The 18,304-nt window shown below is 42.6% G+C and overlaps 1 protein-coding gene across 1 annotated transcript in view; it reads right to left on the reverse strand.

Moving 5' to 3' along the window:
* ARPC1A (actin related protein 2/3 complex subunit 1A) overlaps window positions 1-14,620 on the reverse strand; it is a 30,137-nt gene extending 15,517 nt beyond the window's left edge. The window contains exons 1-3 of the mRNA XM_045075093.1: window positions 14,464-14,620; window positions 9,518-9,610; window positions 4,670-4,774 (exon numbers count right to left, since the gene is read on the reverse strand). Coding sequence (XP_044931028.1) covers window positions 4,670-4,774; window positions 9,518-9,581 — 169 coding nt within the window. The 5' untranslated portion in view covers window positions 9,582-9,610; window positions 14,464-14,620. The remainder of the gene's footprint in view (window positions 1-4,669; window positions 4,775-9,517; window positions 9,611-14,463) is intronic.
* Window positions 14,621-18,304: the final 3,684 nt, after the last annotated feature.

Raw genomic sequence — 18,304 nt, forward strand, 5'->3', positions numbered from 1 at the left:
GACAGAGATCACAGGTAGATAGAGAGGCCGGCAGAGAGAGCGGGAGAAGCAGGCTCCCTGCTGAACAGAGAGCCCAATGCGGGACTCGATCCTGAGACCCTGAGATCATGACTTAAGCTGAAGGCAGAGGAGAGGCTTAACCCACTGAGCCACCCAGGCACCCCCAAAAATGTTTTAAAATTTTAATTCCATCAGAAGGCTTTAAAGGCAAAGGAAGAGAACCAAGCATCTATTCTGGTTTTTTTTTTCCATACTAACTACACCTCCAGGTAGCCAAACAGTAGATGAAGGGAAGTGTCTCTTATAAATGTAACCAGCTAAGAGAGAGGAAATCACATATTTAGAATACCACCACACTGTGGCCACTACTAAATGAATACATATGGTCACTGATCTTTGACAGTTGCTAACCTCATTGAACAGTGATCAGACATCATGCGCCTCCTTGACAAAAGAACTTCCTAACTCCCTAACTTCAACTAGCAATTTACAGGAAATAGGAGGACAGAAAAATATGTAAAACATCATGGGCTTGCAATCAGTAAAATCCAAGTTCTAGAAAAGACTACAGGACAAACAACCTGATTTCTCAGTATTCTTTACAAATAAATTATAAGGTTAAAGAGAAGAAAGGGGACCTATAGACAAAAGGCTTAAGAGATGTATCAACTCATCACAACCATGTGTGTGCCTTATTAAGGTCCCAATTAGGGGCGCCTGGGTGGCCCAGTTGTTTAATGTCTTCTTTTAGCTCGGGTCATGATCCCAAGGTCCTGGGATCGAGCCCTGTGTTGGGTTCCCTGCTCTGTGAGAGGCCTGCTTCTCCCTCTCTCATTCCCCCCGGCTTGTGTTCCCTGTCAAATAAATAAATAAAATCTTAAAAAAAAAAATAAGGTCCCCATTAAAACTATCATATCAATTATTATTGAAGAATCCTTCTCTTCACAAATTGAAATACAAAATGAAATACAAAATCATACAGTGCACAGGATGTACTTCCAAACTGTACGAGGAGGAGGAGAGTGAGTTGAGAACAAGGTTGTCTTTGAGGTGGGAAATGCTGCATCTGGGTGATGATGGGTATATGGGGGCTCACTACATTATTCTGCCTTTTTAATGTTTTCTGTTTAAAACTGGCCATAGTAAAATGTTTTTTAAAAAGTGATCACTTTTAAGCACAAAAGCAGAAACTCAAAGAAACAACCACCAGGACTCTGATATCTCTTTGATGTTAACCATACTCTTTTTCTCTGTCATACTGACTGGTCTTTTCTTCTAGAAAACTTCAGAAGGTTCTTTTTTTTCTGTAGTTACTATCTTTCTGAGAAATATGTTTGATCCTTGGTCTCTTGCCAGAGAGTTATATTTAGATTTTTCCAACAACAGTTTTTCAGATCTAAAAAAAAAATGTCACTTGAACATTTGGATGAAAACAGGCCCAAGTTCAAAGGATTCCAAAAGGGAAGCAGAAGAGAAAAAGAACATAACTAAGTATTTCACTTTTCTGGCTGTCTTTGCTCTTTCACCTTAGCCCTTTCTCACTTAGAAGTATTTCCTAATGCTAAAATGCCAAATTAAAGTATGAATGTTCTTATTTTTAGGACACAAGGCCACTGGCAAAGGAATGTAAAGAAAATAGGCCAAACCTAATAGAAATAAGGTTAAGGGAAAGCAATAGCAACAAAAATAGAAATTATAAATTCTGTCCTTCGTGCTAGCTCAGTAATAGAGTCAGTTGGCTCCCAGTGTTCAAGAGAATCACATACAAGTCACTGGCCCAAACAAGAAGGCGTGCTCAAAGTTTTTGCTGGGGAATACAATGGAAAGGGTGCAGAAGGTCAAAACATGCTGTTTTTCTCTGGCTGGGGGGACGGATAACTTTAAGCTAATCAGGACATTGGAGGACTAGAGGCAGAATTCCAGGGTCACCATTAAAAAAAAAAAATTTGTGGGGCACCTGGGTGGCTCAGTGGGTTAAAGCCTCTGCCTTCGGCTCTGGTCATGATGCCAGGGTCCTGGAATCAAGCCCTGCATCACGCTCTCTGCTCAGCAGGGAGCCTGCTTCCTCGACTCTCTCTCTCCGCCTGACTCTCTGCCTACTTGTGATCTCTGTCAAATAAATAAATAAAATCTTAAAAAAAAATTCGTTATCAGTCACTTTGCTGCCCACTTATAAGCAAATGTCACCGTGAAGAGAGGGCAAATGCAAGACTGCAGTGAGAAATTTGTAATCGAAAAGTGATGGAGAATAAGTTCGGACACGCTTGACCAAACTATTCAAAGCAAGAGGTTGAATCAACTCTGCCAGAAAATGGGTAAAGAAAAAATTATAGTGGTAATAATCAAGAAACAAGAATTCTTTCTGGGGGCACCTGGGTGGCTCAGTGGGTTAAAGACTCTGCCTTCGGTTCAGGTCACGATCCCGGGATCCTGGGATCAAGCCCCGCACCGAGCTCTCTGCTCGGCAGGGAACCTGCTTCCCTTCTTCACTCTGCCTACTTGTGATCTCTGTCTGTCAAATAAATAAATAAAATCTTTTCTTTTCTTTTTTTCTTTTTTAAGATTTTATTTATTTATTTGACAACAGAGATCACAAGTAGGCAGAGAGGCAGGCAGAGAGAGAGAGGAGGAAGCATGCTCCCTGCCGAGCAGAGAGCCCGATGCGGGACTCAATCCCAGGGCCCTGAGATCGTGACCTGAGCCGAAGGCAGAGGCTTCACCCACTGAGCCACCCAGGCGCCCCAGTAAATAAAATCTTAAGAAAAAAAGAGAATTCTTCCTGAATACAGCAGTAAGTGAGTATGTTGTTTTAAAAAGAGCCAGATTATCACTTCACAAAAAAGCAATTCATTCCTGTTAAAATTTGGTACCAGGGTTTGGTTCACTGAATTCTGAAAACCACTAGGAAAATTCTCCATTTTTAACTTTTTGTTTTTAAGATTTTATTTATTTATTTGACAGATCACAAGTAGGCAGAGGCAGGCAGAGAGAGAGAGGGGAAAGCGGGCTCTCCACTGAGCAGAGCCCGATGGAGGACTCGATCCCAGGACCCTGGGACCATGACCTGAGCTGAAGGCAGAGGCCTCAACCCACTGAGCCACCCAGGCGCCCCCTCCATTTTTATCTTACTCCTCCTCCCTTATTTGACACCGGCTTAATGAAACTCAGCCTTGGTCTGCTCGCCACCTTTACCCAACTACACATTGACAGTTCCTGCCAAAGATGAAAGCTAAGGTACACTCAGGAAAGTGCTTCAGAGTCAATGCTTTAAGATCCTGTCTTCTATAAATCAACAGGAGAAGTATAAAAACTCAATGGAAAAATGGTCAGGGGTAATGAACAGAAAAATCCAAGAAAGAAACCCAGAATGGCTAATAAACATCAGAAGATATGCTCAACCTTTTTATTAATCAGGAAAATGCAATTTCTGGAGACACAACCCCTCAGTCACCTGACCCTCTGATCTATCAAGTAGGTGTGGGAGGGGGGGGAGGATGAGCACTCCTGTCCTGGGGAGCCGGCATGAGGGCAGTGTGACCACGTCTGGCAATGAACATGCGCACATCACGGAGGTACAACAAGTCTGACGTCAACAAGTCACGGACATAAGGAGAGACGTGCACAGGGGCTCAATTTAGCACTTCACTATCAGGAAAAACTGCAAATGACCTAAATATCCTCCACAGTAGAGAAGAGTAAATAAAGGTGGTATGAATTGTTAAACAGGGGTGAAAAGGAATGAACTTGATCAACACAGGGCTCAGGAACAATGTGAAATGTAAAAGCAAGTTGGAGCTGCATACGACGATGCCACTTCCGTAGCACTTCCACACACCAGCCCCAAATACTAATGACTGCTGACGAATCCGTCTGTGTGTGTGGACAAGTATTAAAAACGAACTGGGGGCGCCTGGGTGGCTCAGTGGGTTAAAGCCTCTGCCTTCAGCTCAGGTCATGATCTCAGGGTCCTGGGATCGAGCCCCGCATCAGGCTCTCTGCTCAGCAAATGAATAAATAAAATCTTTTAAAAATAAATAAATAAATAAAAAATAAAAACGAACTGGGACAATGTCATACCAAATTGCAGACTGCTTCTGGGAAATGGGAACAGGACTGGTGGCGGGAGGGGACTGTACTGTTATCTCGAATATTCCTCCTTATTATCAAAGCTCTGTTTCCTCAGTATTCTGACAGAGTTGTTACTTCCAGGTGGTGGCAATGTGGGTGTTTGCTACGATACTCTTTGTCCTTTTTGATAGTTTGCAATGCCTTCCTCGTCCCGCCAACAACATACAGGAAGCTTTTGGAAGACACCGTGTCCCCTCAGCACTTGGGAACACAATCTGGCGTTATGTTTCCCCACAGCTGACACGCTAGATGTCTAGTTTTCACTTTCTCATCTCGTCACCTCATCTAAGCTCTTCACCCCTCAGAGCAGGATCTGTGTTTTCCCTACACTAGTGGGGTGCTGTGGATCAGCGGGGCTGAAAAGAGCACTTAAAAGTTGAGATCACTATGATGCTTATTTTCTCAAGTTTTCCAAAGAAAACTCAGTAAATGATGCACAACTTTAAATATTAAGGCAGACCTACTTTGTCAGGCTCTTTATTTAATGGACGGCTGTTCGAGCTGCCAGGATCACGCTAAGCTCACGGGGGTCTTACTTTACCTGTAATGTGTCCGTTGTGCTCCTTGAGTTCATGAGCTTTCACCCACTGGCTCCCATTCTTCTTATAGATGTGGACTTCGTGATTGTTGGGGCTAAGAGCAATCTCTGGAGGAAAAAAGTCAACAGTTATCACCTGAACTTGAAATTGTCACCAAAAAAGAGAGATGTTACAGTTGGCTTTTTTTTTTTTTTTAAAGGAGTTTATTTATTTGTCAGAGAAAGAGCGAGCCAGCAAGCATGCACACAAGCAGGGGGAATGGCAGACAGAGGGAGAAGCAGGCTCCCTGCTGAAAAAGGAGCCCTGTGCTAGACCCGATCTCAGGACCCTGGGATCATGACCTGAGCTGAAGGCAGAGGCTTAACCATCTCAGCACTCAGGCACCCAAAATACTGATTTCTTAAAATTAAAATTAGGATCTATGATTCAGACTTTAGATCATTTACTAGTTTCCCCCTTCTATTATCTTACTTTCCCTTTCCGCCCTTAGGAAAGTTACATCTGTTTTACAGATGAAACTGTGGAACCAGATAAATATCGAGCTCTAAAATCCTAAGACTTTAAGTACTTTCTCAAAACCAGTTACATATATTTCTCTAAAATTCTAAGATGCTTCAAAAGCAAAATCCAAATCTAAAGTTGAAAAATGCTATAAATTTCAAATTATAATAATAAAAATAGGCCTTAATATATTAAGTTTATCAAGTAGCCTAAATGAAAACAATGATAACTTTCTATTAAAAATAACTGGAAATAGGGGCGCCTGGGTGGCTCAGTGGGTTAAGCCGCTGCCTTCGGCTCAGGGCATGATCTCAGGTCCTGGGATTGAGCCCCACATCGGGCTCTCTGCTCTGCGGGGAGCCTGCTTCCTCCTCTCTGCCTGCCTCTCTGCCTAATTGTGATCTCTGTCTGTCAAATAAATAAATAAAATCTTAAAAAAAAAAAATAACTGGAAATACTCCAAAAACCCATTTTTACATGGGAAAGTAGAGACAGAGGACACATGAAACTCGGCTATGAAACTGAGATGATCACAATATAGAAGCTCTAGAGTCACCATCCTGTCACATTACAGATTAGATTGAAAGCAATCTCTATCAAAATCTCAGCTGGCTCCCTTGCAGAAATTAGTAAAATGACCCTTAAATTCATACAGAAATGGAAGGGACCTAGAAGAGCCGGAAGAATCTTGGGAAAGAAGTGCAAAGTTGGAACTCACACTTTTCAATTTCAAAACTTACTACATAAAGCTACAGTAACCAAGACAGTGTGGTCCTGACATTAGGACAGACATAAAGATCAATGAAACAGAGCTGAGAGTCCAATAAGCCTTCACATTTATAGTCAACTGATTACTGACAAGAGTACCAGGACAGTTCGCTAAGGAGAGAATAGTCTTCAACAAACGCTGTCAGAACAACTGGAGAGCCACATGCAAAAGAATGAAGCTGGGTCCCCTATCTCACACCTTAGACAAAAATTAATTCAAAATGGATACAAAATGTATATACAAGGCTAAAACTGTAAGTCTCTTAAAAGAAAACATAGGTGTACATCTTTGTGACCTTGAATTAAATGGTTTCTTAGATACAACAGCAAATGCACAGCAACAAAAGAAAAAATAAACTGGGCTTTTTCAAAACTAAAAACTTTTCTGCTTCACAGGACATGATCAAGAAAGTGAAAAGACACCCCCCCCCCGCCCAAAAAGGTGAAAAGACAACCCACAGAATGGGAAATTTGTAAATTATATATTGTGTAAGGGACTTGTATCAAGTATACAAAAGAACTCTTACCACTCAACAATGAACAGACAACCCAATTTTTAAAAAAGGCAAAGGATCTAAACAGACATTTTTCCAAAGAAGATATACAGCCAATAAACATGTGAAAAGATGCTCAACATCATTAGTCATCAACAGGGAAATGCAAATCAAAACTGCATTGAGATACTACTTTATATCCACTAGAATATAGTGGGTACATAGCTGTAATACAAAAGGCCAACAATAACAAGTATTGACAAGGACACAGACAAATGGGAACCTTCATATACTACTATTGATAACGTAAAATGGCACAGCCATTTTGGGAAAGCAGACTGGCAGCTCCCTAAAATGATCCACAGAGTTACTATATGACCAAGGAATTCAACTCCTAGGTATAAACTCAGGAAATTGAAAACATAAGTTCACATAAAAACTGGTACACAGGGGCGCCTGGGTGGCTCAGTGGGTTAAAGCCTCTGCCTTCGGCTCTGGTCGTGATCTCAGGGTCCTGGGATCAAGCCCCCCATCAGGTTCTCTGCTCAGCGGGAAGCCTGCTTCATCTTCTCTCTCTGCCTGCTTCTCTGCCTACTTGTGATCTCTCTGTCAAATGAATAAATAAAATCTTAAAACAAAAAACAAAAAACCCAACTGGTACATGGAATGTTCACAGCAGCATTCTTCATAATAGCCAAAAAGTGGTAACAACCCAAATATCCACCAACTGATGAATAAACTTATGGTATATCTAGGGGCTGCCTGGGTGGCTCAGTACACTGAACATCCAGCTCCTGATTTCAGCTCAGGTCATGATCTCGGGGGTTGTGAGATCGAGCCCTGCATCGAGCTCCAAACTCAGCAGGGTGTCGGGTTGAAGATTCTCTCCCTCTGCGCTTCCCCCAACTTGCATATGTGCATGCGCTCTCTCCAGAATAGACAATTTTTTAAAATATTTTATTTATTTATTTGAAAGACAGAGATCACAAGTAGGTAGAGAGGCAGGCAGAGAGAGAGAGGAGGAAGCAGACTCCCTGCTGAGCAATGAGCCCGATATGGGGTTCGATCCCAGGACCCTGGGGTCATGACCTGAGTCGAAGGCAAAGGTTTTAATCCACTAAGTCACCCAGGGACCCCCAGAATAGACAAATCTAAAAAAAGAAAAGAAAAGAAAATATGATATGTCTATAGAGTATTATTCAGCCCTAAAAGGTAATGTACACATTGTACAATATGGATAAACCTTGAAAACAGAACGGTCAGTGAGAGAAGTTAGATGCAAAAAGCCACATATCATATGACACCACCTGCACAGAATGTCCAGAATATGCAAATCAATGCAGAGAGAATGGATGAGTAGTTGCTTAAGGCTGGAAGTTTTGAGCAAAACTGGGAATAACTGCTAATGGGTGCAGAGTTTCTTTTTGGAGTGACAGAAAATATTCTGAAACTAGATGGTGGTATTATTACATAACTGTGAATATACTACTAAAAACTGCTGACATATCTTTTAAAAGGGTGAATTTTATGTGAATTTTATCTCAGTAAAGTTTATTTTTCTTTTTCCAAGAATAGTTTATTTATTTGAGAGAGAAAAAGTGAGGGACAGAGCATAAGTGGAGGGAGAGTGGCAAAGGAAGAAGGATTAGCAGACTCTCTGCTGAGTTAGAAGACCGATTCCGGGCTCCATCCCTAGGACCCTGAGATCATAACTGGAGCCAAAGGTAGATGCTTAACCGACTGAGCCACCCAGGTACCCTGATAAAGCTTTATTTTAAAGAAGACAGAGAATATAATTTAAAAAAAAATTTTTTTAAAGATTTTATTTACTTATTTGACAGACAGAGATCACAAGTAGGCAGAGAGGCAGGCAGAGAGAGGAGGAAGCAGGCTCCCCGCTGAGCAGAGAGCCCGATATGGGGCTCGATCCCAGGACCCAGGGATCATGACCGGAGCTGAAGGCAGAGGCTTTAATCCACTGAGCCACCCAGGTGCCCCTATAATTTAATTTTCAAAGTACCTCATGGGCACGCTACTATGCTTCTGCATCTGTTTTAAGGGTTTTCTTTTGGCCTCCTTCTTCCATATTCTGCAATTTTGCTTGTTGTACTATGCTCACTTCTTTTTTATAAGATTTCATTTATTTGACACAGAGAGCGAGAGAAAGAGCATGCGGGTGCACACACACAAGTAGGGGAAGCAGCAGGCAGAGGGAGAGAGAGAAGCAGGCACCCCACTGAGCAGGGAGCCCAATGAGGGGATCAATCCCAGGACCCTGGGATCATGATCTGAGCCGAAGGCAGCTGCTTAATGACTGAGCCAACCAGGCACCTCCTGTGTCTACTTCTAAGAGTCTTTTCCATTCTTTTCTAGTTGGTTGGAGCTAGAAAACTAGAAACTCAAGCTTATTACAAATAATACAGTAAATATTAGCTAATACTGCTCTTAACACATCAGGGGTAAACTATACATCTCTGTAATGGCTTAGTTCTAGGTCTTAGTATTCTGACTAAATACTGGAAGACTGTCACATTACTATACAACCATTCCAGACCCTGGGCTCTTTTTTTTTTTTCTTCTTTTTTTCAAAGATTTTATTTACTTATTTGATAGACAGAGATCACAAGTAGGCAGAGAGGCAGGCAGAGAGAAAGGGGGGAAGCAGGCTCCCTGCTGACCAGAGAGCCCGATGCGGGGCTCAATCCAAGGACCCTGAGATCATGATCTGAGCCAAAGGCAGAGGCTTAACCTACTGAGCCACCCAGGTGCCCCAGACCCTGGGCTCTTATGCCAATGAAAGATACCTCTGATATAAACCTGTGCTGTAGACAAAGATATGGACACAGAGCCAGAAGGCTTAGATGCTAGCAATGGCTCTGACATTAACCATTAGAAAGTCTTTCCACTGGAAACTCTAGGCCTTGGTTTCTCTTATCTATAAACCAAACAACTGAACCTAGTTCCCTACCGAATCTATGGCCATGCCCTTTTCACATGCGACACAAATATGTGGTCCCTAAAAAAGTGCTCACACATAAAGATATCAAAGGCACCAAAATAAAGGAGTAAAAGTAATAGCATACTTACGGGTACGATCCCTGTTCCAGGCATGACAGGTGATTGGCTCTAGTAAAAACTGATGTAGGGACATTATTCTTAGTGTTTTCAAAGGATAGAAAGCTGTAATAAGCAACAGAAAAAAGCATTTAAAAGGCAGGCAACACATATTTAAGTTATCTGGGGATCCCACAATGTTTGGGGATGAATAAAACATTACTGTCCCATTAAAAATATCAACCTCAATGTCAATACTAAATCATTTAAATACAACAAGCACTGTAACCACCAATGTACCAATATATAGTTTATTCTGTCAAGGGTCATCAAGGGACTCTAAAACCATGAGTTAAAGTCTACTGGGGTACAGGAAAGTCACACAGTCTCAAATTATCACCCCACAGATTATTTACTAATTTCCAAGAGAGAAAAATGAGCCTTAACAACAACAACAAAAAAATCTAGCAGTCACCATCTTACCAAGGGATCAAAGTTATTATTGAAAAGACTGGAACAATCTAATCTGATGGGCTTCCCGATGGGAGGAAACACGAAGTACACACATCATCACTTAAAAAGAGTGACTACTTAATTTATCATCCAGACCAGAAAATGTTTAAGAAAGCAGAAAGGGGCATTATTATGTTGTGACAAGAGATCACAGGACTATCCTGGAGAAACCTGGTAATACCGCCAACCCACCTACCAAGTATTTCTGCCACACATATTTGATTTAAATCCAATCAAGACCAGACCTACTTCCCAGTTTTGAGGAAATAAAGGGGAGTGGAACAAGTCAAATAACACAATGGGGGAGTAAAAAGTTCAAACCAGAATATATATATGCTATCCTAGAAAACAACTGGCCTGGACTATTATTCATAAAAGGCAATGGGTGTGAAGCAGACTGTTCTAGATTAAAAGAGCTATGAAAATCAAATTCGAAAAATGATACTTGATTGTAATCTATTTTAACAACAGCCATAGAAGACATATTTGGTACAATAAGGAAAATATGAATTTGTACTACATATTACATAACAATATGGAGTTATTTCCAATGTCTTAACTCGATCCCAGGACCCTGGGATCATGACCTGAGCCAAGGGCAGAGCCTTTAACCTACTGAGCCAACCACGCGCCCCTCTTAGAATACTTTAAATACAGGGACGCCAGGGTGGCTCAGTGGGTGAAGCTGCAGCCTTCAGCTCAGGTCATGATCCCAGAGTCCTGGGATGGAGTCCCACATCTGGCTCCTTGCTCAGCAGGGAGCCTGCCTCTCTCTCCGTCTCTGCCTGCTTGCATGCTTTCTCTCTTTCTTTCTGATAAATAAATAAAATATTAAAAAAAAAAGAATACTTTAAATACAATATTTTAAATACAACTTTAAATACACAACACTCTGAAGTTTCAATACATTTCAGTACAAGTCTTTAACCTAGAGTGGATAGTGAAATGTAAGACAGGAATTTGGATGTAAATAGGAAATGAATGGAAAGGACAGCAGAAGGTTATGAAGTGAACAAAGTTCAGCAGACAAAACAGAAATCAATCTTAGTGGAAGACAGAAGAAATGTCTCTGTTAATTGTTGTAAAGGAATCCAAAGGTCAAAAAGAAATAAAGTGCACCCTTAAATAAAACATATGATATCTTGAACTGGCAGAGAAATGTCAGTGTTTCATAGTCTACTCTAAAGTGAAGATATTTAGGTCACTGGTTCTTTACTCTTACATGTTCTAGAAAGCAAACTGCAACCCACAAGTAAAGAAAACCAGCCTCTAACTGGAAATTTAAAAAAAAAAAAAAAGTTTTAAACAAATTCAAACGAGGCTGCTTAATGTGTTTTTACTTAAAAACAAACTTCCAGATGCTCACTGCATGATTCTCTCTTTACAGCTGATATCAGATACTCACCCTTCACAACAGGTTTTACTCACAGTTACTCAAAATAACGTACCATGTCACAAATATCTTCTTAATTAAAAACAATTTAGTTCAAAAGCTGTATTTTAAAGGCCCATTTGTTAATTAAAACAAAACTGACCTACAAATAATTCAATGCGACTACATGCAATAAAAGCACGTTATTTCATGTATAGTTAAAAAAGGAACAGTTGCAAAGACGTTCTCATTCTTTAACCAGCTTTTCTTTAAAGACTTATTTTTAAGTAATCTCTACACCCATAGTGAAGCTTGAATTTACAATCCTGAGATCAAGAATTGCATGCTCCACTGGCTGAGGCGGCCAAGCATCCCTCAACTCAGTTTAAGCAAAGTAGCAAAGCTTTCAAAAGAGATAAACATTTTCATAATGGCATAATTACTTTCTAAAATTGCATTTCTAAGTTTATTCTATCATTCACGTTCCATATGTGCAGACACACTCAGACCTGTACTTCATTTATAATCATGTAGATATTTAAAGTCTGTAGAGTACGACAACGCTCGTTTGTCAAATTAATAAGGCACCCAGTAAACAGAGTTTGTATTCCTCAAACTCAGTGAGTGCAGGAGAGTAATAGCATGAATTCTGTCCCAAGAAAAAGATGCTTTCTGTTATAGCATGATAATTCTAATTCCAAACTCTAATATTTAAGTGACACCTGAAAACTTCTGTCTTAATGAGAGCAGGTAAGAGAGAAAGGGACAATAAAGGCAGTGACATGAAATTTGACCAGCTTCTATTGTTAAGGTCTTACTGTAGAGCACTGAGAGAAAAAACGACTTACAATGATTTATAGTATGATTCCAGGCACTCGCCGTACAACCCAACTCCTTTTTTGATCTATCACTTTGAGTACAGTCATTCTGATGTTTGGTTGCCATGGACTCTGGAGCTAAGGGGAACTGAGTTTGAATCTTGGATTGATCACACACTGGCTATGAAACCCAGCGCAGGTCACTCAACATCTCTGAATCTCATTTTTTAAAAAAATATGCAAAGTGGACATGTCACTGACATCCCAAGGCTGTAGGTATGAGGATTAAATGAGATAACACGTGAAAATGTGTAGTACAAAGCGTAGCTCAGAAGTGATGCTGAGTTAGTTCCCTTTCGTCCTTTGACCCAAGGCTTTTAAACCCATCTCTAGAAGTACACACTGGTTATTATTTTCTGAACCTGGAAATGTATGCATACATTTTGAATTCTTGGCCCTGAAGCCTGAAAGTATTTATACAGTGAAGATTTAAGTTCCTTGTTTAGGATCAGTTTCCAACACTGTGATTCATCCAGTTTCTAATTGCTCTCATTACCCAACCCAGCAATCCCAGGTACTCCAACAAGGTCACCACACCCTCCACAGCATTCTGAGACAAGGTTTCGATGCCAGGCACCAGCCTCACTGGCAGATCACTTTAAACTTCTTTACGCAGAATTTGTTTCAGCACAGGATTAGTTAACTAGATCAAAATACAGCACTCTTCTTCCAAGCAAGTGCTTTATTTTTCCAAGATAATCCCCTCCTTTAACTGTGATAAGTAGATGCATTAACCTTGGAAGTTTTCCGAATCCTATGGTAGGAAGCAGCCAGTTACACCCACTCCCTAACAGGGTAAAAACACCCTCCAGACTGATACCCTCTCCTTTTTCCTTAGATACCTGAAAAACCCAGGATCTACCTGAAACCAAAAGGTGAGATAAAATTGATTTAAGGGCGCCTGGGTGGCTCAGGTCATGATCCCAGAGTCCTGGGATTGAGGCCCACATCGGGCTCTCTGTTCAGCAGGGAGCTTGCTTCCCCCTCTCTCTCTCTGCCTACCTGTGATCTCTCTCTATTAAATAAATAAAATCTTTTAAAAAATTGATTTAAAAACGGAAAGAGCTGAACTAGTTTAACTTCAGTAATTCAGCCAATGAGTTGAAGTAGATAAAAGTAGGTTAACATTTCCTTCAAGTTCCAAAGCTGCCGTATGAGAACAGATGGCTTTCTAATCAAAGATTCTAAGCTACAATTTATTAAGTGTCTACCATGTTCCCAGCAGTGTAGTTAAGTACAGGGGTAGGGCCAGACACATAAATACATCTGACACTTTCCTGGTCCTCCTGTCTGGGCGGAGGTGGGGTGGGGGGGAGGTTAGGAAAGGAAGAGAAGATACATATGCAGAGAATCCTCAGAACAGTAGGAATAGCTTGTATTTATTAAGCACCTACTCTGGGCCAGGTACTATTCTAGGCAATTAATGCAAATAAGCTCACTTGATTTAAAAAAAAAAAAAAAAAAAAAAAAAGCCCTAAGAATCTTCCTACTGCAGACTAGGAAACAGGGACTCAAAGAAGCAATATTCCCAAAGAAGTGTTGGTGCCGGGACTGGAATCGGGGCTGTCCTACTGGAGGGGCTGGAACGTGAAAGGGGGTACATAAAAGGCCCCACGGAGCGAGCAGGGGCGGGTTTGTGCGATACTGACTTAAGAGAAGGCGGCACTCGAGCGGAGGAAGCTTAAAGAACTCTGGGGAGGGTCTTTCGAATTCAGGAGCGCGCCCCAGCCCCCGCTCCCAGCAAGAGCTCAAAGACTGAGGGCTCCCCTAGACAGGACCGGGACCGTCCAGGGTCGCCCACCGCGCAGTACCTACTCTACATGCTAAAGAAAGGAACATTCGTCGCGACGCTCGACGAGGGGGAAGGTCATCTCATTTACTACAATTTTACAGATTGTGATAAACGCCCATCATAGAGGAGCAAAGAGGGCTAAGAAGCGCAGGTGAAGGAGCCGCTAATTCTGGCACCGAAGCAGGCTCGGAGCTGGAAAATCTGGAGAGAAGCGATCTGTGTGTGTGGGAACCCCAGGGGCTCAGCTGGCCCCACGGAGAATGGGGATCCCCCGCCCCCACCGGAGGCCGGGCCAGGAGACCCGGCCCGCCCCTGAGCCCAGCGGCCTAAGCCCCCGCCTCACCGCCCCCGCGGGTTCAACTCCGCTGCGAGGCCGGGCCAGTGGCGGCCGACAGGGCCAGGAGCTCGCCCTGCTGTCCCTTACCTGGGATCGGGGCAGTGCGGACCGGCTCGGAGCGGAGAATTCGCGGACTCTGGTCAGTCGACGCGAACAGGCTCCGGCGGGCGCGGGCGGAGGACCGAGGCCCAGAGGGAGCGGCTAACAGAGCCCGGAAATGGCCACGGCGCCTGCGCTGAGCGGCCGCGCGGCTCTCTGCGCACGCGCTTAGCTTGGGCGCGCGGCCGGAGTCCCGCACGGGTGCGGTGAGGGGTGGGTCCGACATTCTGAGCGCCCCCTTGCAAAGGGGTGTCGCACACCGGCTCGAAGGTGGTGGCGAAGCAGCGTGGGTGGCTTTTTCTTTTCCTCAGAAAGTTTTCTCAGCCTGGCGGACCGAGGTGTGGAGTCTTGGCGCTTTCCACAAGTGCTTTTTGTCAGGAAACGAATTAGAACTGAGGCCTTTTCGAGCCACAGGGACCCGACGAACGACTACATTTTTCTCCCTTCAGGGAGAAGTTTCCCTCTTCAAAGCCAGTTTCCTTCTGTGGAAAGCCTCTGAGATCCTCCCCGAGGAACCTTCTCGACTTCTCTTCGGTCGGAATCGCCTGTTCCCTGCTCCCAAAATGGCGCCATAGGGCAAAGGAGTTGGGGGAATTCATCGCCCCCTCCCAGCCCCACAGACCCGTGGAGACAGTGCTTGCTGTACAGTTGAGGCTTCTGAACCCCGCTTCCTGCTGGACTTGGCGCCCCTGAACCCACAGAAATCCCGGAGCAGCACCCCTTTCGTTTGAGGCCACTGCAGGTCACCAACAGAGTGGCTCTGGTGGCTTTCAAGCTTGACCCCAGTGCTTGCTCAGGAGGTGATGATCACAAAAGTGAAGTCACATTCCTCATTTCAGAGCCACACTCTGTTCTGTAGGGTTAGTTAACCCAGCTGCCCAAGGAACACGAATGCTCTGGAAGTAAACTTGGTTTTATTTTGTCCCACGGCCACCAAGTCTTTGGACCTAGGGAGGTGGAGAACAGATCGAGAGAGCAGAAAGACCATTTTAAATTAATTACCTCCCTCCCAGGGACCGTATCTTGGCTCAGGAAGGACAGCACAACAGAGATTCCTCACATGTCTGCAGGTTACATGAACTAATCCAGAAGTATGTAGAGTTGGTTATCTGGAGTCAAAATACCAACGATTTTATTTAGATCCCAGTTCTTCACAAAAGACAGTTCCTTCTTTGAAGGAGTTTATAATTAAGGTAGATGAGAATAACACACAGATCTATAGACCTTGATGAAGGTGTTGCTACAAGTTGGTGCCAGGACTGGCCTCCTGATACATGGTCCAGAGCATTTCCATTACCTCATGCCCTGGTTATAAGAGCCACTGGAGTTACAAGGAGGGTGAGTTATTTTTAGTGTTTGGTTTTTTTTACATGCCTAATGACACTCCTCTGGTATCCCAAATGAGGATTCTCTTTTAAAAAAAATTAGTTCCAGGGAAGGTGGTACTTAGAAATGGGATATGGGAGGAAGTGAAGGGTTGTATACAGTCATGAAATGATTTTGTTTGCCTTATTGATTCAGTGGAATAGGAACAGGGTTGAATTGGAATTTGGTCAAACTTCAAGTCATCAGGTTTTTTTGTTTTTGTTTTTGTTTTTTTTTTGACAGAGAAAAATCACAAGTAGATGGAGAGGCAGGCAGACAGAGAGAGAGGGAAGCAGGCTCCCTGCTGAGCAGAGAGCCGGATGCGGGACTCGATCCCAGGACCCTGAGATCATGACCTGAGCCGAAAGCAGCGGCTTAACCCACTGAGCCACCAAGGTGCCCCAAGTCATCAGGTATTTAATGAGTACTCACCAAATGCCAAGATTTGTGTTAAGCATTTCAAGAAATGTACACATGAGTTGGGTAAGAGCTTTCTGTCCTCAAGGAGCCCAGAAGCTAGGGTAATATTAGTTCACACATAATTTTAAGTACAAGGAAATACACGATGCCTTAAACCTGGAAAATCCTACTTAATATTTGTTGAATGAAACTGTGAATGAATGAAGTAAACAGTCTGGGGTTTCAAAGAACACAGAAGTTACTACCAGTTATGAGTGGAAGAAAGGGCTTACTTAGATACGTCAGGAAAGTACCCAATCATAGGTCAGAAAGATTACATGTTTGCAAAAGCCTAAAGATTCCATCTGCTCAGGAGGGCCTTGATTTAGTATCTGGAATGTGGTTTGGGGGATAAGAAGGTTGGTTCTCTCTTGAGCCCCACCTGGACAATGAACACTTACTGCCAGTCTGCCTCCATTAAAAAAAAAAATTTTAAAGTTTTTTATTGATTGATTTGATAGGGAGCACAATCAGGGGGAACAGCAGGGAGAGGGACAAGCCAATTCCCTGCCGAGCAGGGAGCCCGATGCGGAGCTTGATCCCAGCACCGTGGGATGCTGACCTCAGCTGAAAGCAGATGCTTAACCGACTGAGCCACCCAGGTGCCCCACTTTACAGTAATCTCTATACCCAATGTGGGGCTTAAACTCATGAACCCTGAGATCAAGAGTCCCATGCTCTACCAACGGAGCCAACCAGATTCATGTCTGCCTCCATTTTGTACCTTACATGGGTTAATGCTTACCACCTACTCACCACAAAGACTGTTGGAAATATTTATTGAATCAATGCCTATAAAAGCTATAAGCAAACAAAAGGACAGAAACACAAATGCATACTCTGTGTTAATGGTTAATAATGCTTATGCTTTAGATGTTGCCCTAATTGCCCACTCCTTTAGATATTGTCCTCAATGGTTCCAAGGAGGGAAAGTTTCCTATGGAAAGGATCTTATGCAATTTAATACAGAGGACTGAAAAATGCATGCAAATTCTTGCACTTTAGGCGGCTAAGCAGTTCATTTCCATAGCACAGGGATGGTACCACTTGGTGTGCGGTGTATCTAGAGGTATAAGGTAGTCTCAGATGATATATAAATACTATACTATCACAGATACCATTCTTATGAGACAAACACATGAGCAAACTTATGAATACCAGGAATTGTTTTCCTAATTTGGTAAGTAAAATCTGTAGTTCACTGGCCTGTAAATCTGGAGGCTGCAGCCATGTACACATTTTGCTTCTAATGATGCCGGGCTCAATCCCAGGACCCTGAGATCATGACCTGAGCTGAAGGCAGAGTACTAACCACTGAGCTACCCAGGCGCCCCAATTCAGGTTATTTTAATAGAAAGATGTATAATGGAGTACTTAAGATCTTGAGTTCATTGATGTTGGAAATAGATAGAACTGGGTTCAAATTTTGGTTTTGCAGATTATCATCTATATGTTTTTGGACAAATCAGTAAACTCTTAAATTTATCTGTCAAATGAGGATTATAGTTTCCATCTCTTAGGGTTGTTCCTTAGGATTAAAATAGAAAATGTATACAAAATGTGTGTCCGTCCTTGTCTTATTAAAAGTAGTCAATGAATTGTGGCAGTTATTTTTTGAATGTAAAGTACCAAGTTGATTATCACAATTTATTGTTTCCCAATTGTTTTCTTCCAATCTATGGCTTCTCTTCATATATTATCTTAGTTAATATCTGTCAAAGAGCAGAAGTGCTTAATTTTGAGGAAGTCCATTTATCTGTTGTCATGTAAGGAATCATTAACTAGGGTTTCTGGGTGGCTCAGTCAGTTAAGCATCTGCCTTCAGCTCAGGTCATGATCCAGGAGTCCTGGGATCAAGTACCACATTCCACCTTGGGCTCCGTGCTCAGCAGGGAGTCTGCTTCTCCCTCTTCCCTTCACCCTCGTTGTGCTCTCCCGCACTCTCTTGCTCTCTCAAATAAATAAAATCTTTTAAAAAATGAAATCTTTGACTAATCCAAGGTTA

The sequence above is a fragment of the Mustela putorius genome, unplaced genomic scaffold (genome assembly GCF_011764305.1).
Source record: "Mustela putorius furo isolate JIRA1106 unplaced genomic scaffold, ASM1176430v1.1 tig00000139_pilon_pilon_pilon, whole genome shotgun sequence".
Taxonomy (NCBI): domain Eukaryota; kingdom Metazoa; phylum Chordata; class Mammalia; order Carnivora; family Mustelidae; genus Mustela; species Mustela putorius.